A 19,781-nucleotide genomic window follows, 5' to 3' on the forward strand; every position below is an offset into this window, starting at 1 on the left:
TTTGCAGAAAAAATACTAAGAACCAGGTAGGGTTTAGGAAAGTTGTAGTTTAGGTTGTTTTCGCAGGTTCTTAAAAATATTTCACTTCTGGTTTAGCAGCAGTAATGGTATCAAAGTGCCTTCTAGTGAAAGGATGGAGTGGAAGCTAATTGCTAGAGCTGAAAGGCTGTAATTTGCTTCTTGGCTTGTATCTTTGTTTACTTTCTTGCAAATGTGATTAGACCTCTAAAGTGAGTGCCTTCAAAACTTCTGCTTCTCTGGCCTCAGCTGGGCTATGGACAACTGTAGAATGTGAAGAAATAATTTGCCTTTAAATCCCCTTTATGAAGCAGATTGTATAAGCTCATCACAAACTCATGTTTACTTATTGTCCATTGTAGAAACAGTAAATTATATTAACTTCAGTCTTGCTAAAGAATCGCTTAGAAACATTTGTTTCTGGCAGCATGTTAATGGCAACAAATACCTGAATATGCAGAAAGCTGGCTTGATTGCATCGGCAAAGCAAAAGTTGGCTATACTCGGAAATATAGTCGGTGTTTGTGCCTCAGTAATCTGATCGGTCATGCATCTGTAAAGTGAAATAGCAGTAGAAATTTCCTTTGTAGGTGGTAAGATTCAAGGATAGCCCTAGTTCTTAGTCCTTGTAACGTCAGGTCTCTACGTAGTACGCTAACATGCCATCCGGGCCACACTGCTCAGATAATGTCCGTAGTTAGGGTTTTATTATAATGTTTCAGTGCGATGATGGATTGCAGAGTTCACCTGATGAAACGGGCAACTTGCTTGAAAGACATATTCTGAATCTCTAATTCCCTTTCTCCCTTTTGTCTCATTCCGGTTAGGTTTGAAAAAGGACGGATTTATACGTTTATTGGGGAAGTGGTCGTTTCCATGAATCCTTACAAAAACTTGAACATCTATGGGCGTGACATGATTGAGCAGTACAAAGGAAGGGAATTGTACGAGAGGCCTCCTCATCTTTTTGCAATTGCTGATGCTGCTTACAAAGCGATGAAGAGGCGATCAAAAGACACCTGTATTGTAATATCAGGTAAGCTGAAAGAGCTTTTCATTATGATGAGCACTTGATCTTTGTGAAATTCTAGGCAGAAGAAGAAGGATTTGGCTAATGACAGCATTTTATAAAAGAAAACTTCATTAATCTTAAAACTGCTTATTTGCATTTGAATCCGTGTGTGGAGACCTTAACAATTATTTCTTACCTAATTCAAGAGCTGGTGTCAGTCATTAGCTTAATCTGTGCATGCAAAGTGATAACTTGAACATGAGTCCTCTGCTTGCTCTGCCTGTGTGAATGGAGATCAGTGAGAATAGGGTTCCTGTCTCTCTTCAGAGAACTGCTAATTTTTGTCCCTTAGATGACTCGCCAAGGTTTTGTTCTCTGTTTTGATGGCCAGACTGATTGCTTGTCGTGGCTCTAACAGTGGGAGCAGGGCTTGTACCATGAACGGTCGCTATCTGGATCCTGGCACTTTGTTTCCTTGATGTTCCCGTGCTTTAGCAGCTCTGAAAAGCGAGAGACCCGAGGTGGTGTGCGGAACAGTAGCCTCTTGTATTGCAGCTCCCGGCACTGCGCTAGCCAAGCCTCTGCATGCCAGTCTTTCTCCTCTAACAATATTCCTTTTGATCCTCTGTGTGCCAGGCCTTTTACCGATCTGTGAAATCTTACATCATAACTGCTTCTAAGTCGGCATAGCAGCAACGACCAGGCAGGGTTATGGCTATATTTAGAAAATGTTCAAAGTGCACACAAATAAGATTGTTTTAAAAAAAACAATAATAAAAAACCCAAACACTGTCAGGGTAGAATTAAGATATACTGTTCAGTGATTTGCTTTGCTTTTTTTGATCAGTTCTGTCATCTTTGTATTTATGCCCTCAGGTGAAAGTGGGGCTGGGAAAACTGAGGCCAGTAAATATATTATGCAGTATATAGCAGCCATTACCAACCCCGGTCAGAGAGCAGAGGTGGAAAGGTAAGGGCTTTGCAGAAAAATAAGTGAGATTGTTCTGTTTCTGGATCTCTCTCTGTGGACTGTGTAGCACCATGTTATTAGATGGTCTCTTGTAGTAATTGCGTGCTGATTTTACAGCATTTACCTAACTTCTTCAGATACTACTTTTACTCAGGGAATTTTGTGATATTGATTGCCAAATTCACATAGAAAAAACTTAGGAAAAACTCAAGCCTTCAAACTTTCAAAATAAAAACAGTATCTAGAAATCATGTTTCCTGTGGCAAATTGCCTGGAATATTGTGTACGTTAGAATAGCATGCTGAGTGCAAGGAGCATATTCCATGACCTTTCAGGCTTGCATACTCCTGAATTGCAAAATGCGCCTGTCAGCCTTAGAGTAAAAGTTTTTGAGCAAAGAATGTGGCTTTCTGCTGAAACAGACTTAGTACCTACCCCAACAAAAGTTTTGAAAATTACTTGCAAGAGTTCAAGAAATTGATTTCAAAACTTAAGTATGTAAAGGAACTAAATTTTTGATGCTGTTTTCAGTGGGGGGATCTGGCCTTTGGTTCCCATTTGCTTGGCTGTAAGGAACATTACCCAGCTGATTTCCCATGGGATTGCTAATGTCATATGCATCTGCCCAAATATATCATCAAAGAGCATCTCTGTTGTTACTAAATTCTTCTTGAGAAATACCTGCAAAAAAAATTTCCATGGTTTGAGTATACAAGTCTGGACTTACCCTGTTCTCTTTTCCATTTATCTGTACTACAGAGTGAAGAACATACTGCTGAAATCCAACTGTGTGTTAGAGGCCTTTGGCAATGCCAAAACAAACCGTAATGACAATTCCAGCAGGTTTGGAAAATATATGGATATCAACTTTGATTTTAAAGGAGACCCAATAGGTGGGCATATCAATAATTACTTACTAGAAAAGGTAAGCCACGCTCACTTTTAGAGTTACAGGCTTTTGTGTAGTTACTTTTGTAATAAGTGCTTTGCCATTAGAAAGTTATCCTTTCAAACGTGGTATGTCAAGAGGTGACGTATGAGAGCATAGAATCTCATTAAAACTAGGGATTAATTTTTTTTCCTGAGTTAGTGTAAGTAACTGTAAGTAACAGTGCTGCTAAAGCACTGGCACTGCTCTGTTACTTTAACACCACTACTTTCAGGGCTTACCACGTAAGGGACTACTGTTACTCAAAAGCTTATGAGCATATGTACTTTGTATCAAGAGTAAAAGCTGAGATTAAAAGCTGACGTTAATTTAACATCTGCAAAACTCCTTCTTTGTAAATTCTTGCATTGAGACCTCACTGGTGAATAAAAGGAGAAGATATCTAGGTCTGTAAGTAGCAATGGTATGCTTGAGAAGTGTTATTCTGGCATAATGCCACAGCCTTGTGTGATCTTTTAGTAGCTTTGGTTTTATATATTCCAAGTGATCCTAAGCATAATTTTTTTTTCATGTCATTAAGTGGTGGCTGAAAACATTGGAATATGTAAAACTCTGTAGAGAAACTGGGCTTGGTCTATTAACAGTTCTTGTTATGTGTGAGACACACGTCTGGCTTTAATTTATATGTTTGACCACATCAGCTAACATGCTTTTTTGTTTGTATTTTTTACTTTTCCCATTATTTCCCTGAAGTCTATTTTCAGAATAAACACTTTATTTTAAAAAACAAAACAACAAACCCAAACATTTAACATGTGATGCTTTTCATGCAAAAGGAGTGGGGCTGCAGCTGCCGAGACTTAAATCCAGATCATTTATTTCATATTCTTGACTTCTACCAAGTTAAATTTATCTCCATTTTGAAAGCAGTTGAGGTTCTGGCCTGAACACAAACAGTTAACAGACAGTGACTTTGCTCTGCAGCAGGGACACATGCCTCATCGTTCTCCATAGTTCAAACTTGTAGTAGCATAAAACAAGGATACGTTGCTTGTTGAGCGAATTTCTGCTGCATTTAACGTTTTTTTGTTTTGTGCTGTTTTACACTGATCTGGAATGAGTGCTCTGAAGATGGAGTCGTTGCTTGCTCCCTAAAACAATGCCCTTGTGTCAGAGCACAGCGTTCGCTTGTGCAGTGGCTGGGTGCTGTTGGCCAGCCTGTCCTGGGGTTGTAGAAATGGTTACCGAAAGGCCCTAACTGTGGCCTGTGGATCATTTTTTTTTGTAGTCACACAGTCCTGTTTTTCATTTCCAGCGATTAAATAACTCTTAAACTAAAATGACATTTTATTTGTCTCTTCCATGAGACCAATTCTGTAGTTGCCACATGGGATTCCTGGTTGGAAGTAGAACGTTGCAGCTGTTACGCAAGCTGGTCTTTTTGATTATAGACTTCAAACTCCATGGTCATGCCTAGCTAATAATGTTCATAACAGACTTACTGTAAGATAAGATTAGTTTGGAGGTGTCCTAGCAGTGGCGAACTGATGCATTGGTGTCTAAGGGGAGGTGCTGGGCTGTCCACATCCAGAAATACCTATTTTTGTATTTTGTTTCCCCTCAGTCTCGTGTGATTGTGCAACAGCCGGGGGAACGAAGCTTTCATTCTTTTTACCAGGTTTGTATTCATTTGCTGAAACAAATTACTTTTCTCAAGTTTCCCAGACATTTTAGGCAAAATATTTACAGCTTTCACCCTCTTGTGTGTTTTGCAAAGGGTTCCCTTTTTGTTGCATCTTGGGTGATCTTAGGTTCTTTAGCTCTTTGAACAGGCCTGGTCTGGGGAAGGAGCATGGGAAGATTTATTTTTTCTATCCTCCAGTCCCATATTAACACATTTGTAAACTTAAACGGAGGCTAACTAAACAAATATGATAGAATATTGGACTTTGACTCACTGTTTTATTTGTAATAAGTCTAATCCCTCTATTTTCTCTTGAGGCCTTTAGTCCATATGGAAGTAATTTTATGACACCAAGTTGACTTTCTTTTTTTCTTTGGGTTCTTTTTAATGTCTTCCATGTTGTATGGTGGTTCCCTTGTGCGTCCTTCAGGGGAAATGGTCGGCTTATTAGTATAACCTTTATTCTCAGTTTTGCGGCGAGGGAAACGTAGGTTTATTTATTTTTTTTTTCCCACTTGCGCAGTACTCCATGATGGCATGTTAGCACCTTTCTCATGAACGTGCCATTTCCGTGTTGGAAAGTCTCTGTGTATAGCAGTGAAGGTAAATGTCCTTGCCAAGACACATCTGTGGCATGTCACAGATGTAAACATGTCTGGTCTGGGAAGAGCTTCAGGCTTGTTTTCTAAACCGTTGTGTCACTCAAGGGGACAGGCATTTAGGCAATGTCTTTCTGATGGTCAGAGCCCTGCAACGATGCAGACCATGTATTTTGCACATGTTGTGCTTGTGACTCCAGATACTGTAGTTGATTCTTCTGTAGCAGTAATTTAATGTTTTTATGATTTTGCTTGTCAAGCAGATGAATAAGAAACAGAAAAAGGAAGGATTTCATTTTTTTCATTCACCGTTTCTTAAAATACTCTTTGTACAGCTCCTCCAGGGGGGTTCTGACCAGATGTTACGTTCTCTACATCTTCAGAAGGATGCATCTGCCTACAGCTATATCTGTCCTGGAGCACAGATAAAGGTGAGGGTGGTGTTAGTGAGTTAGAGGTAACTTGTCTTAAAATTGTAAATGCTTCTTGAAATACTTAAAGTACTGCTGAGCTAGCAGAAGCTGAGACCAAGATTTATGGGATGAATATGGAAAGGTGACACCAATGTGCTATTTTTAATGAGTTTCTGGCCGTAGAAGACAAGCATATGTGTACTTGTGCCTACTACACTTGTGTCAGCTTATAAAAAACAATCGTAGTAGGAGACACATCAGCTTTGTTAATAAATGCAGGCATAGATATTTGACCTGTTACCAGTGACAGACTTTTCATGCTTCATAATGGGTAACTTAAGCTGCTTTCTGGGCCAAAAAGCCATAAGGACTCATTTTTTTACAGTAGAACCATTTGAGTTACTGAAGCATTCATTCCTCATATCTGACTTATCTTCAAGTGGACCTCTGAGCAGGAAAGAAGGGAAAAAACCCATAAGGTTTTTAGGACAACAAGATCCTGAACACTTTAAATACGTCTGAAGTTGTCCCTAGTGTTCTGCCTCTGAAGCAGGGTCCAGACAAAAGGCTCCCTGATTTTCTAATTGCTTTCTTGAGATGCTCTTTGGCAAACAAGCCCACAGACCTTCTCAGACGCCTTTATCAGTTTCTGTAGAAATCTGCAGTGAAAACAAAAGGAGGGGAGGCGGGCAGAGGCTCATTTTGAGAAAGATGGTGACCAGAAATTTACTGCTGGTGCTCTACAGCTTCTACTCAGAGGGTCTCTGACTGCACTACTTGTAACTGTTGTTCTGTTTTTTTTATGAATTGCTTTTACTCTTTCACGTAAATTCCCCTGGGAAAGTATACTGAACTATTTAATCGTGCTGTGATGGAGTTCTGTATCGCATTGCTGCTAGCATACATGTGTGTCCAATGCGGAGTTCAGCGCACGAGCATACGGTATGGCATTAGAGTAAGTTGAGAAATCTCATGACAGTGTCTTGCATCTGAAAAATAGCGAAGTACATATCTATTTCCCATGGACTTGCAAAATCTTTGCTTTCTCGCAGTTGACTTCCATTAAGCCCCTCAGGTCCCAAACGTCTCTTTCCCCTCAGTGTTCCATCAATGATGGTGCAGAGTTCAAAGCAGTGGCTGATGCCATGAAGGTGATAGGCTTCAAGCAAGAGGAGATTCAGACTGTCTACAAAATAGTGGCAGCCATTCTTCACTTGGTAAGCTCTCTGCCCGCAGGTATGAGTAGGCTGTTCTTCAGGAGGGGTCAAGCAGTATACTTGTACTTCCAGCAGCTCTAATTTTCTTGCTGCAGAAGCAGTTGGAAGATCTGTTGGCTGGAAAAGTGTATACAGTTTACAACTTCCAGTGGTGAGTGAAATTCCTTGACGAAATAGGACACTGCAGTAATGATGGAAGATCACATTTATTCCTGCCTATTCCAGATCCCAAACCAGACATATCACGAAGTACTGGGAGCTGTTAAATGTTCTGAAAGGGAATTGAAGGAATTGTTTGGGTTTGGCAGTGAGGGGGTAGGGAGCTCTCACCTTGCTATCCTTCTTGTCCCCTTTTACCCTCACACTCACCACCACCACTGTGGTTTTGCTGGAGGGAAGGTAGTTCACGTCATGGTGGAGGCTTGAGCAGAGCCAGATACAGGAGACCTCTTAATTCTCTGTGTTCTGATGCTAAGGAAATCCTTCCTTCACCCGTATTCTCCTGGGACCCGAGAGTCTCCTCCCCTGCGCAGTGTCCTTGTACCTCAGATCTTACATTTGAGTAGAGAAGCATCGCAGGTGGGCGGGAGGAAGGTGGCAAAGAAAACGGTAGCTTTTTTCCAATTTTTTCTCCTCCTGGGAGTAGTTATGCCCCAGTGCTGGGGAAGGGAGTGGAGGTAAGAGTCAGGCCATGCAGACAGGGTGTGAGATGACTCCTGCAAATAATGCAGTGGTGTTGCTTCTTAGTCCTGGCACTGCAGCTATTCAGTAACAAAGCTGTTGTGGTAGTGCACTGTCAATCCAGTCCTGTTAGCAGTGCTGACTTGTCAGCTTCCCCAGAATATTCACATTACCTTTGTGGGCAATAGCATTGCAATAAGAACTGCAGCCTAGCGTTTTTGTGGTGGGCTGCAGTGAAGATGAAATGCTATATCCAGCGTTTGTATACTTAATGTCATTACGCACCACTAGATTCTGAATCCTGAGACAGTGTTTGATTAAACCTCTGGAAGTGTTTGATGTAATTTTTTTCCAAAAGCTGAGCTGAACACTGAAAAATCAGGCTTTGCCGCTTCCACTGTTGTTGGAGCTTTATGGGTACATGGATACGCAAGGCCCACCCTTCTAATGTGTTAGGAGATTTACTGACTTGAATAGCAGGTGGCATATGGATGAACTTGGGGTGCACTGATTCATATTAATAAAAGACAGATTGAGAAATCTAGTTTCTTGCTACTTATTGCAGGGAAACTTGAAGTTTTCTGTGGATGGTGATACGCCTTTAATAGAAAATGGCAAGGTTGTGTCCATCATCGCAGACTTGCTGTCAACAAAATCTGACATGGTGGAGAAGGCTCTTCTGTTTCGAACTGTGGCTACAGGTCGGGATGTCATTGACAAACAACATACTGAACAAGAAGCCACCTACGGCAGAGATGCCTTTGCAAAAGTGAGCTTAAATTTCCTTTCTCTGCATCCAATTTTGCATGTGACAGTAACTCAGACTCATTTCTTCTGCTTTTGCCTTTTGGTTGAGTTGTACTTGGTGCAGCAAAGAATGGTGATGCCTGAGGAAGGTATTCAATATTGAGTTGCCTTCATAACTGCACATCTTTCAATGCTCGGGTCCCGGTAGGGTTCCTGGGTGGATCAGTAAGTATAGTGCTTGCTGAGACACAGGAAGTCTGTACTTAATGCAGATTTATTTCTGAATGTATGCACTCCTGTGTTCTATAGGGGGATTGCAGCATCCCTACCCTTCCCTGGCTGTGACACAGCATGCACCACAACCAGCAGTGCTTGCGGCACATGAAAGAGGAGAGGGAGCTGCAAGCCTGGCTTGATCGCATCTGCAAAAGGAATATGTTGTGCAGGGCTGAATATTTTGCGAAGTACAATTCTTGACTTCATTTAGCAGTTAAATTCAAAGAGTAGAGAGTGGAACTGTAACATCTAGAACTCAGGTTGGAAACCCAAAGTGCTGTCTTTCTTTTTGGAAAGGTGGATACTGGTGACCGAAGGAATGACAATTGTCCTTCCTTTGTTAGGAAATCAAATGACAAGGAAGGAACAGATGAAGTTTCAAAGATTCTTGATTATTAACTTGACTTTTTTTCCTAAGATTATATGTTTGCACAGCTTCGCAGTACATTTTGAACATGCAGACTGCAAAGATACCTATGCCTACAGAAAATTTTCTTTTTGAAAGGTGAACAGGAATATTTTACTGCCATTGTGGTCAGTTATTAGGTTTCTGTAACTGAACTCTCACTTGCTCTTCAGTGTTGTTAAATTATTCTCAGGTATGGAAGTTATTAGGCAGATGAAAAGCAGACTGGAATCAAATTAGGGGAACCACTGTACCTAGTGACCTCACTAGGATTTAGACTTCGTGTAAGCAAGTTTTGGAAGAAAGAAAAAAAAATATTTTCACTGAATATTTTCTTCTTGTCAGTAGCTGTTCACTTTTAGGAGAATGTTATCTGTAGCTTTTGTTTAGCTAGGGCAGCATCTTGAATTAAGCTTTGTAGCACCATGTGTTGCATTTACCAGAAAGAACTGAGATAAATGAAGGCAAAATTCCTCAGTATTTGTTTCCTGGCAGGCTATATACGAGCGCCTTTTTTGTTGGATTGTGACACACATCAATGATGTGATTGAAGTGAAGAACTATGACACTACAGTACATGGGAAAAACACTGTCATTGGCGTCCTGGATATCTATGGCTTTGAAATATTTGACAATAACAGGTGAGCCACATTGCTAAAGCACAGTGCTGTGCCTTCTCCTTTCCCAGAAAACTCATCACCTTTTTTTCTTATGTTTTTGCAGTTTTGAGCAATTTTGCATTAATTACTGCAATGAAAAGCTACAGCAGCTCTTTATTCAGCTGGTTCTAAAGCAGGAGCAGGAAGAGTACCAGCGAGAGGGAATTCCCTGGAAGCATGTGAGTGATTTGGCAGGGCAGGGAGAAGTCGATTTAAGTCCAGTGTACCAAAATAAGTCCCAGATCTGAAGTTGCTCCACATGTATGCTCCTGTCGAAGTCGATAGGACATCTGTGTCCACACCAGCTGTACTGTCAGACTTGCTGTCTGGAAATCAGGCTGTGGAAGAAGCTAACCGTTTATCTCACAACATTTCTATATTTGCCATGGTTTGGGAAAGTGAGTGACTCCAGGTCTGAGTTAAAACATATTGTGGCATCTCTGTGATGCGACACACATCACTATGTGTTTCTGTTGTGAGACCTTATGTATTTTGTCTAGTTGTAGATATTCAAGTATAAAAATCTTGAGTTCTCCTGTTCAAATTCCTTTCATAATGCTGAGGACAAGATGCGCGGTTTTCACTGTGGTGACTGTGCGCAGCTGATTTTTAAAAGACGTTTTAAAGTGCATTCTGTAGCAGTTGATTTTTAGCAGCGTTCTCGAGATTTATGTGAGGTGTTTGAAAGATCACCTTCTCTGCTGTTCAGTGGTAGAAGAGTAGCCTGCTTGATTTTGAGTTGGTGATCGACGTATTGAAAGCTGATTGCTTCTTCTGTGAATGGTGGGTCCCATTCTCTCTGTCAGACACATGGTAGTGTTCATCAGTGGTCAACACTGGTACTCCTCTCTTTCACTAGCCAAAGTCACAAATATACCTGTTTTTTGTTTTTTACAGATTGATTACTTTAACAATCAGGTCATCGTCGACCTGGTAGAGCAGCAGCACAAAGGGATCATCGCCATTCTGGATGATGCCTGCATGAATGTTGGAAAAGTTACAGACGAGATGTTCCTCGAGGCTCTTAATAACAAGCTAGGGAAGCATGCTCATTTCTCCAGCAGAAAGGTAACATACTCCTCTGTCTCCTCAAAACGTGCTTCCTTTCCTGTGTGATGCCTCTTCTATTCTTTTTAGACTTAACAGAGTAAGGAAAAAGGCTTGCTGGGGTTGGAATCGTTACCATCGAGTATGAAATGAAATGCCTGAGAGCAGCAGCAGCTCCTAACTACAGAACAGGCCGTCTGGGCTGGGTTTCGGTCGCGCCTGGGGCGGCCCCGTATCCGGCAGAGGGAGCTGCAGTATGTCCAATGTGAGATCAGTTTTATTCCAGCCATAAAAGAAGCGTGAGCTTGTGCCTTGACATATCATGATGTCATCTGTAGCCAATCGATGCGCAGTTTCAACCCACGTGACGTTCTTCCCAGGCTGCTCTAATACATAGTGACAGTGAAATTATTCACACTTCTGCTTTATTACAGCACTGTGATTTTTTTTTTTTTTCCATCATCATTGGCTACAAGACATGTTCATCTCAGATTGTACCTATGATCATCCAGGCCCCTCGACTTGCTTTGTTTTTGGTACAATGTACGAATTAAAAGGCTTTATTTATTCCTCACTTGGCAGCATATTGAAAAAACCTGATTAATCTGAGAATCTTTCACGCTGAGTAATCAAATAAGGGCCTTTAATTTATTGATGTCTCTCTACTGAGAAACGTTGTTTGAAATACATCGTTCAGGATGCTGGTTCCCCCCTTCTCCCTCCCACCCCAGTACAATATTTTATGTAGGTCAGAAATACAGAATTAGCATGGTTGTATAAGATACGTGCTAAAGGCTGCCTCCAGGGAGGCTGAATATAAACAATAGAGCTGGATGTGGCTTGTTTGGGTAGAGGCTAGGATAAAAATAAACTAACCCCTTTTTCCTCCCAGATGTGGCTTTCCTTAAGTGCCCTTTAGCTGCAGCACACCTGGCATCTCATCTGCCACATGCATCCTAGCTGAGGGAGGGGGAACGGGGAATCTTGCTTTCCATGTTAACCTAGATTTTACGTGCTTAAGCAGCAGATGCATAGCGTGATCTGAGTAAACTCACCTGAAAACAAGAATTTTTGCCTGGGTTTCTACATTTTAATGCAAATTGCTTCCTTTAGTAGTACTAATGATTGTGAATAGTGAAGCCTGGGGGGATGGAGGCTTAAATCCTCTGCAGTGGGATAGTGTGGGAAGTGGTCCAGTTTCTGGAGCTGTCTAGTCAGTAGATGTAAGCTGGTAGAGAAAGAAGTTCAGTTTCTGTTCTGTTCTTGGTCTCGTGTCTGCTAAGGTGAAGTGGTTCCATCTCAGAGAGAGCAGGTAGTACTTTGATACAGTGGGGAAGAGGGCTGAATTTCATAAAGTATATGGGAGGCTATAAAATGAAAATTAAAAAAAAAGAAATTCTGTTTGTCCTTACCTTCAGGAGTCCCTTCACAGCGTAGGAAACATTAAAAGAAAATATTGGCAGTTGCAGCATTCCTCAGTAGGGGGTGGCATTGTCAGAAAACTGTTTGCACAGACTAAGGGAAACAAGGAATACTGCTATAAATAATGTTTATGGAGGGTATGATGTATCTTCCTGGCTTGCTAATTTCTAGTTTAAATCAATATAGCCTTGAAAAAATTGACCCACAGAACTCTCAGCATTGTAATTATTTTTCCCCCTCTCACGTCTTTGCAGATGTCCTTTCCCAGTATCTAAGATATCTTCCTCAGTCCCATCTGGAACTCCTGTAGGAAACCTGAGCTTTCTAAGCCAGCCTCTTCTAGCTTGAATTAAAACGAAGGACTTGATTTTATTTCATAATTAGTTTTTGTAGACTGCAGTAGTTCTGTCCAGATACTATAAAGTTCAGCATAGATCAAAGCTGTTCCTAAAGAGTTAAAAGTATGTGTGCTATGTTATGGGAACAGCTCCCATCTTTCAGCCTGAGTTAATGCTTCACTGCTCCCCTGTAGAGCAGGTTGCACACTGGCTCCATGTGGATAAGCTCTAAGGGGCTGCTGTGCCCTAAATAGTAGTGTCCTAATTTGTGTACTGCATGTCTGATCTGCTGCTGTCTGCTTGGTTGTCCTGGTGAAAGCCAAACAAACCAGGAAAAATACTGGCAAACACTTCCACTATGAGTATTTGTGGCAAAATTTTATGTTCCTAGAGCATGGGTCGTCCTTATCTGAATTCTCTAATGCTAATCTAGATCTGTAGACACGCTCACTATTCTGATAGTACTTCTCAACATCACAGGCTCTTTTTCTCAACATCTTTAATTTTTTCAGTTGATCTTAGACTTTTAAAGGATCAAGTGCAGTGATAGTCTATGAATTCCTAAATCTTCAAATAGTGGAAAGTTCTCATTAGTGTCAATCTCAACAAACTAATTGTGAAGGGAGGAGTATGAGGAGGTCCATTCTAGTCCACCTGACATAGTATCTTCCAAGACACTAGGCAATAGTGAAGGTCTAAGGTCAAATGCGTGATGATAATTTGATATGCTCCCAGTCTCCAGTGATCTGCGGTCCAGGAACCTCCTGAATCAGGGCTAGTGTCCTTAAGAGTTTTTTTCTTTTTTTTTTTTTTTTTTTTTTAAATCGACAAAGAATTCCACAGCTTAGATACTCACGTGAAGAGCTCTTTTCTTCCCGTTTTCATCCCTTTTTCCTTTTAGGTGACATCTGTTGCCTCCTAGTTCTTGAACAGCAAAACACGGTTCACTGTGTCTTCCAATACATCATCTCCATGTTGATTGCCATCGTCTCCTGGCATTTCATTCTTAACCTGAAAAGGCTTAGTTCATTTGGCCCTTCCTCCTGTGGCAGTCAGTATGGTTGATAGGTTTTGCCCTTCATCAAGCCTCTTCCAGTTCTCCTGTGTCCTTTTTGAGATGGAGGATAGTTAAGATATTTGTTGTGTTGGGAACCGACAGCTTGGGGCCCATCATTGGCCATGAACTGTGGTTTTTCTCTGTGTGTATCACTGTATTTATGTTGAATTTCATTTGCTGCTCTTTGCCATTCCTTTAGCCTCTCCTGTCTTCCTGCAGTTCTTCACAGCCAGCCATTGTTTCTACTTCTCTGAATAATTAAGTACCACCAACAAGCCCGATCACCTTCCTGTTACCCTCAGATCATAGCTCATTTAAGACGACGTTAACAGTGTAGAACTCAGCACAGGCCCCCGCAGGACTCCTGTTTCCCATCTTTCCAGCAGTTATCTGTGTGAGGACCCTTTCTCTTATCTTTCATAGCAGCTTAAATTCTTTGAGTTGTTAGTGAGGAACTTTGTGAAAAAAGGCTCAGAGAAATCCAACAGACTATCAACTGTATCAAAACACTTGCTGGGTTTTTTTTTTAATAATTTCAGCTGATTTGCCCAGTAGACACAAAGTTCAGAGAGAATCGCTCCTTAAAAAAACCAACATATTTTAGCATCATGTTAAGCCAACTTCCAGTCTCTCCAGTACTGGATGAGTTTTAAGCGAGAAGCTTGTGCAGCCAACCGTGTCCCATCTGGTAGCAGTGGTTGCTTCATTTCGTTATGTTTTTGCTTGTCTTATATCTCTCCTATTGACATGTTGGTTTGAGATGTATGTTTTGGCTGGTTGAAAAAAGGCATTACATCCTCTGTAGCCCCTTGCTGGTGAACACAGCTGCAAAAAGAAAAATGTCTTTGTTTTCCTGGTATGGCCTCATTTCTTCATTTTCTCTGTGTTCCTTCTACACCTTGGTCATCTATCAGCTCTGCAGACCCTGGCGTGCTTCCTGCTTCTGCTGTGCTGGACTTCTTATTCCTTTGTAACCTTCTGTGTACCGTGTTAACTCAAACTTTTTGGTTTCCTCCGTCCGATTTTTCTTTTTTAATATATTTTATTTTCTTTTTTTACATCTGTTCTGTCAGTTTGAGCCAATCTATTTTCTACTCTTGGACACAGGTAAAGTTTTTTTGAAGGATATCTTCCTGCTTCGAATAATCTCTCTTGCCCTGCAATTTAACCATGCTAATTTCCTCTTTTATTTTCCCAAGACTTTTGGTGGATAGTAGATATTTGCTCATAGCCCTCGGTGTTTTTAAATGGTGCCCATACTTCTTGCAAAGACTTAATTCATCTACCTGCCCCTTTTGGCTTTAACAAAAATCCTCATTTTTATCTTGTTCTCCTTTTTAATTAAGCTGAGCCTGATGGATTTCTTGGCTTCTGTTGTTCCTGAAGGGATGAGTGTATTATGGCCACTGCTACGAATGGCTGCCATGTGGGCACTTGACATCTTTGTGGTAGTGAAGGAATGTAATGGGAAGTCTGAGCTGAGAGCAGAGGGTTGGAGCTGGACCACCCTGGGTGGATCTGCAGGGGTGGTCACTGTTTGAGGGGTCTTAGATGATCTAGAGTGATTTGGGACAGAACAAGCATTGCTATTCTAACTGTCATATTTTGATTGCTTCATTTCTTTGCTGAGGAGGGATATTGCAATGGAAAAAAAATAAAAGAAGGCTTAAAAAAAAAGTCATAAATTAACTCTTAGGTGCAATGTTTCTCTACATGCACGAATGTTCTTTTTGCTTAATGGCGTTTTTGAGGTAGTATCAATTTTTGAATAAAACTATAGGCTCTTGCAACTTGATTTTGTACAAATATATGTTCTTATAACACATCCATGAAAAAATATTATAAAGCAGTGTTACAACTGCATTTCACATCTACACATGCATATATAAAGTGGAATAACTATAGTTTCTATTTCTATTTCCAATGCATTTTGCTCTTCCATGAAACTTGAAAGTCCACGGGTGATGCTTTAATGTATGTGAATTTATTTTAGCTTTGTGCAACTGACAAAACGCTGGAGTTTGACAGAGACTTTCGAATCAAGCACTACGCCGGAGATGTGATGTAAGTTTCTTTCAGAAATAAAGTTGCACCTTCTATTTTTGTCTTTTAGCCAGCTTTGAAGTGGTACAATATTCTGATTTAATGCTGCTTCTGGTATGAACCAGAATAGCTGTCATACAGAATTAGAGAGTGCAGCAGTTGCTTATCAATTAAATCTTATTCTGTTACTTGCTATACAGAATATGATTTTGTACTTGGAATTGAAACAAAAGGAGAATGTGGGGAAGGGGGGTGAGGGCAGAGCAGGAAAAAAAAGGAGAGAAAAAAAAAAAGCCAGCACTGTTTATGCAAGAAAGCTATACTGAGCTAATAAAATCTGGTTTAGACATCTGTTTAGTATGATTATATAACTCTCTGGCTTTAAATTCTCAAATCAGTTTGAGCAGACTCAAAATAGAGCGTAGTGTTAACCTGAAATAAGTATCAGTGCAAGGAGCCTTCCCCGTTCAGGTTGAAAAGTTTTCTGTACCTGAAGCCTACAAAAATGTTCACAGTATGTGACAGTAATGTGAAGGAAGATTAAGTAGAAGTGAAAGATGCCCATATGTTAGAAACTGTTCACTTGGAAAGCTGTTGTCTGGAATATCACTGGAGTGATCTAATGGTTTAGGATTTGTGTAACTACCCGTGCCAGCAGAATCTAAAGGGAGTTAATGACGAAATAATTTAGGATTTCTTTTACCTTGGGATTAAATTTACCTTTAATTTATAAGGGTAACCAGTGGGTCATGCTGGAGCCCATTCAGCGCAGCTAGATTTTGTTCTGGAGTCTTTACTGAGCGATTGCTGATAGACATCTGTGATTTCAAAGCATTTTGCCAAGGAGGAGAGAATGCAAGGTGCCATATTAGTGGTTGAACCTTCTGCACTGCCAGTGGCTGAAAAATTTTGTAAAAGAAAACTGAAATGTCGAAATATTTGCAGATAATATTTGAGCCTGAACTGTGTTATGTGGAGCAGTAAGATTTGGGGGTGGCTCCGTGCAGGGATTTGAATGTTGTGGGGCTCTGGATCCCAGTGCCTGCAGTTTAGGTGCAGCCTTCCTGGGGGTGGATCTGAAGCTCAGGAAGCAACTGAGTGGGGTCACTGAATGGGGAGATTTTGGACCTTTTCTTTGAGGACAGAGCACTGTCTGTCCTGAGTCTTGGAGAAGAGATGAAACTCTGAAACGATAATCTTTCAGGGTGGTATTTCTGTGGGAATAGAGAAAGGAAAGAGTCCCAAATGTGTGTGTGTGTGGATTTCCAAGAGAGTTCCCTAATCACTGGTTATAGGCTGCTCTTGATTTCTGGCACTCTCCCACTAGAGAATCTTCCTTGACACCAAGAGAGGGATGGACTGAAAAAGAAAACTTAATTTCTGTAGGATTTAACACAAACACATGCTCTGAATTCGGAGGCAGAAGTCCTGAGTGTAACTCTGGAATTTGGGCCATCTACAACTTGCTCAAGTCCTGCTAGGTGTCTCAGCTGTCATGCTCTTCACCTGCATAGTTCAAATAGCTTTCTAAAACTCGATGGATGTTGTTCTGCGCTGGAGATGGAAAGCTGGGCAGAAGGATCTAAGGATCTAAGTCTCACATAGCAAATTAGTGATAGGTTGGGAAACAGAGCTGGATTCCTGATTAGCATCTGCTGTGTCTGTAGGAGTGCAAGGATGCCGATTCCACGCTGATACCAGCAGCTCAGAGAAGGACTTTGCTTCTTTGCAATTGACTCTATTTTCCTTTTTTTTTTTTTTTTTCCCCAGTTACTCAGTCACTGGATTTATTGACAAAAACAAGGACACTTTATTTCAAGACTTCAAGCGTCTCATGTACAACAGGTAGGAATAAAAATATTAATGAGGTGAATTTAAATCTGATTTGTCAGAATTCTTTTTTACGGAGTGGATGCTAGAAGAGACTAACATTTTCACTGATGCTATCTTTACTGTGTGTGCAGTGGATGTGAATAAACACATTGCTTTGGGATTTGATCTTGGTATATCTACTGCGACCCGAAGGCTGTTAGTCTGATTTTTCAGTATAAAGTCCTTATTCTGTATATGTTGGTTTTGTTCTGATATAACCTTTAATTTAACTAAATTTAAAGTGTTTGTTTGAACCCAACTCATTGTGCAATCAAGATAGCTGTGCAGAGATTACCTGTGCTGCTTGATTTGTCATTAACCAGGTTTTTGGACCAGTTGCAAATGTACCATTCCTGATCTCTCTTTAATCAATGCTGAAGATACTGAGTAGCATTTGGTCAACAACAGATATCATTGGCCCCAGCTAGAAGTCCCTGTTTTGAAAGAAAGTTTAGGGTTGAGGGGAAAAATGGGCAAATAGATTCGAATCCTTTTCGTATGTGCAATGACATGAAAAATTTAAACCATGTAGTCACATGTTATAAATACTAATTAGGCAAGTAAGAGTTGCCTTTGACAAGCAAATTTAAAATCCTATCAAAACGTGTGTGTGTATATAAGTGCCCCAGAAAGCTGTTTTCCTTGACGGTTGGCATTAAACATGTTCTAATTCTTGTGTAACTGTGGCCTATCGTAACCTTTCAGAGACTTTGCTCAGAAGTAGAAGTCAGCATAAAATCGCCTGCAGCTGCATGGACAACTCTGTTTACCTGGTTTAAAAGCTAGTACGACTATTAAGTTAGTTTACAGTCCTGTTACGTTTACTCAGTGTACTCCCTTGAACAGCCTTGCTGTTCATGTTTTCAAGACTTCATATTAACCAAAAACCTCCAAAATATTTGCTGTAAGGAGGTTTTATTAAATTTAGCCTCTGTTTTCTGTTAAGTTTCTGGTAAAGACTGTTCACAAAGACCACTTACGGCATATTAAAGCGTGTCATAGTTTGGCTATTAGATTGCTGTAACTGCTTTAAGCTTTTGTCTGTTCCAGAGCTCTTGCCATCCATCATGGCCATTTTACCTCACCTTCAACCCTTCAAGAAAATGTAGGCTAAAATGTATAAATTATTTTACATATCAAGAATGGTGCAGAAATACAGCTTGAAATCAGACAGCAAGTTTCAAGGGAGGATGTTGTGGGCTATGGTCTTACTCTTTTCTGTTTTGATTAAATTCTTTATGTTGTGGCAGCAAGGCAGAGTCTGCTTTTGATAGATGACTTCTGCAGGTTTTTTACTATCCCATTACTGCACATCTTTATCTGAAGAGGAGAATGCGCTTGTCATTTTTCCAGAATATTTGGTTGTAAGCTTGAACAGTATATTGCTCAAGAGCAAGACATGTTTTGCCCAGGAATGTCATATTGGTTTGGTTGATACATTTGGAGCTGAAAACACCAGTAGATCTGGACAGAAACAAGCTGTTGAATTTTGAATTTAGTGGAACTGCTGTTAGACTGTGCAATTAAAGAGACTCTCTTTTAGCTCTAATCCTGTGTTGAAGATGATGTGGCCTGAAGGTAAACTGAGCATCACTGAGGTAACCAAGCGACCTCTGACAGCTGCTACTCTTTTTAAGAACTCCATGATTGCACTAGTGGACAACCTGGCATCGAAGGTAAATATTTCTGTTTCAAAATCGACTCCAACTTCTGATTAGTAGGGTGTAGCTTCTCCGTGGAGAGACTGCCACCTTCCTATTACTGCAATCGGTCGGAAAGCTGGGCTGATCAGTGGCAGATGAGCTTTGGTTGTGACAATGGGCAGCTGTGAAGATCTCGTAGGGGAGTTAGCTGCCATCCCTGCATAAAGAAGGTGGATTTTTGTTTCCTCCGTGACCAGTGTATCTTTCGCTTGTAGGAAAGCCAGTCTCTCTTTGGTAATAATTACTGTATCAAATAAATAATCGTCTCTAACAAAGCTCTTTTGGCAGAGGGCCCAGAGGATGTAGTTTCACGGTGGAGAGATTCTCTCTTTCTGGCTTTCAATGCCGAGTGAATTCCGTGAAAACACAGGCAGACCTGTGTGATTTCCTTCTTTCCTCCTCTTTGCTGTGCCAGAGGGTGAGAAGTGAAACGTTTTATTTTACTAAATAATTAAGTTTTATAGTAGAAGGTATTGCTTTGGCAAGCACCACTTTGTGTGAAGAAAGGTAGGTGAGGGAATGAACTGGGAAGGGGGCTGTTTGAACCTGGTGCAGCCAAGTGGCAGGATAAGGCGAGCAGTGTGATCCCTCATGCGAGCAGAGATCACTGAGAAATAATTTGGGTGTTACTGATGCCGGGTGACCTTGCTGGACTCCTGGCATTTTGGTAGTGTTGTGGAAGGGGTATGTGGTCCACAAGAGATGAACAGTAAGCCCAGGGTAGTGGT

General features: G+C 40.8%; 1 protein-coding gene across 1 annotated transcript in view; it reads left to right on the forward strand.

The window, feature by feature from the left end:
• Positions 1–845: 845 nt before the first annotated feature.
• Positions 846–19,781, forward strand: part of MYO1D (myosin ID) — a gene marked incomplete at both ends in the record, with an annotated part of 51,438 nt that continues 32,502 nt past the window's right edge. Inside the window, 13 exons of the mRNA XM_009580708.1 lie at positions 846–1,054; positions 1,907–2,000; positions 2,760–2,925; positions 4,514–4,567; positions 5,508–5,603; positions 6,686–6,802; positions 8,049–8,252; positions 9,408–9,553; positions 9,636–9,750; positions 10,469–10,639; positions 15,429–15,499; positions 17,249–17,323; positions 18,894–19,026. Coding sequence (XP_009579003.1) covers positions 846–1,054; positions 1,907–2,000; positions 2,760–2,925; positions 4,514–4,567; positions 5,508–5,603; positions 6,686–6,802; positions 8,049–8,252; positions 9,408–9,553; positions 9,636–9,750; positions 10,469–10,639; positions 15,429–15,499; positions 17,249–17,323; positions 18,894–19,026 — 1,651 coding nt within the window. The remainder of the gene's footprint in view (positions 1,055–1,906; positions 2,001–2,759; positions 2,926–4,513; positions 4,568–5,507; positions 5,604–6,685; positions 6,803–8,048; positions 8,253–9,407; positions 9,554–9,635; positions 9,751–10,468; positions 10,640–15,428; positions 15,500–17,248; positions 17,324–18,893; positions 19,027–19,781) is intronic.

This window comes from Fulmarus glacialis, unplaced genomic scaffold (assembly GCF_000690835.1).
Source record: "Fulmarus glacialis isolate BGI_N327 unplaced genomic scaffold, ASM69083v1 scaffold21186, whole genome shotgun sequence".
In the NCBI taxonomy this organism is placed as follows: Eukaryota; Metazoa; Chordata; class Aves; order Procellariiformes; family Procellariidae; genus Fulmarus; species Fulmarus glacialis.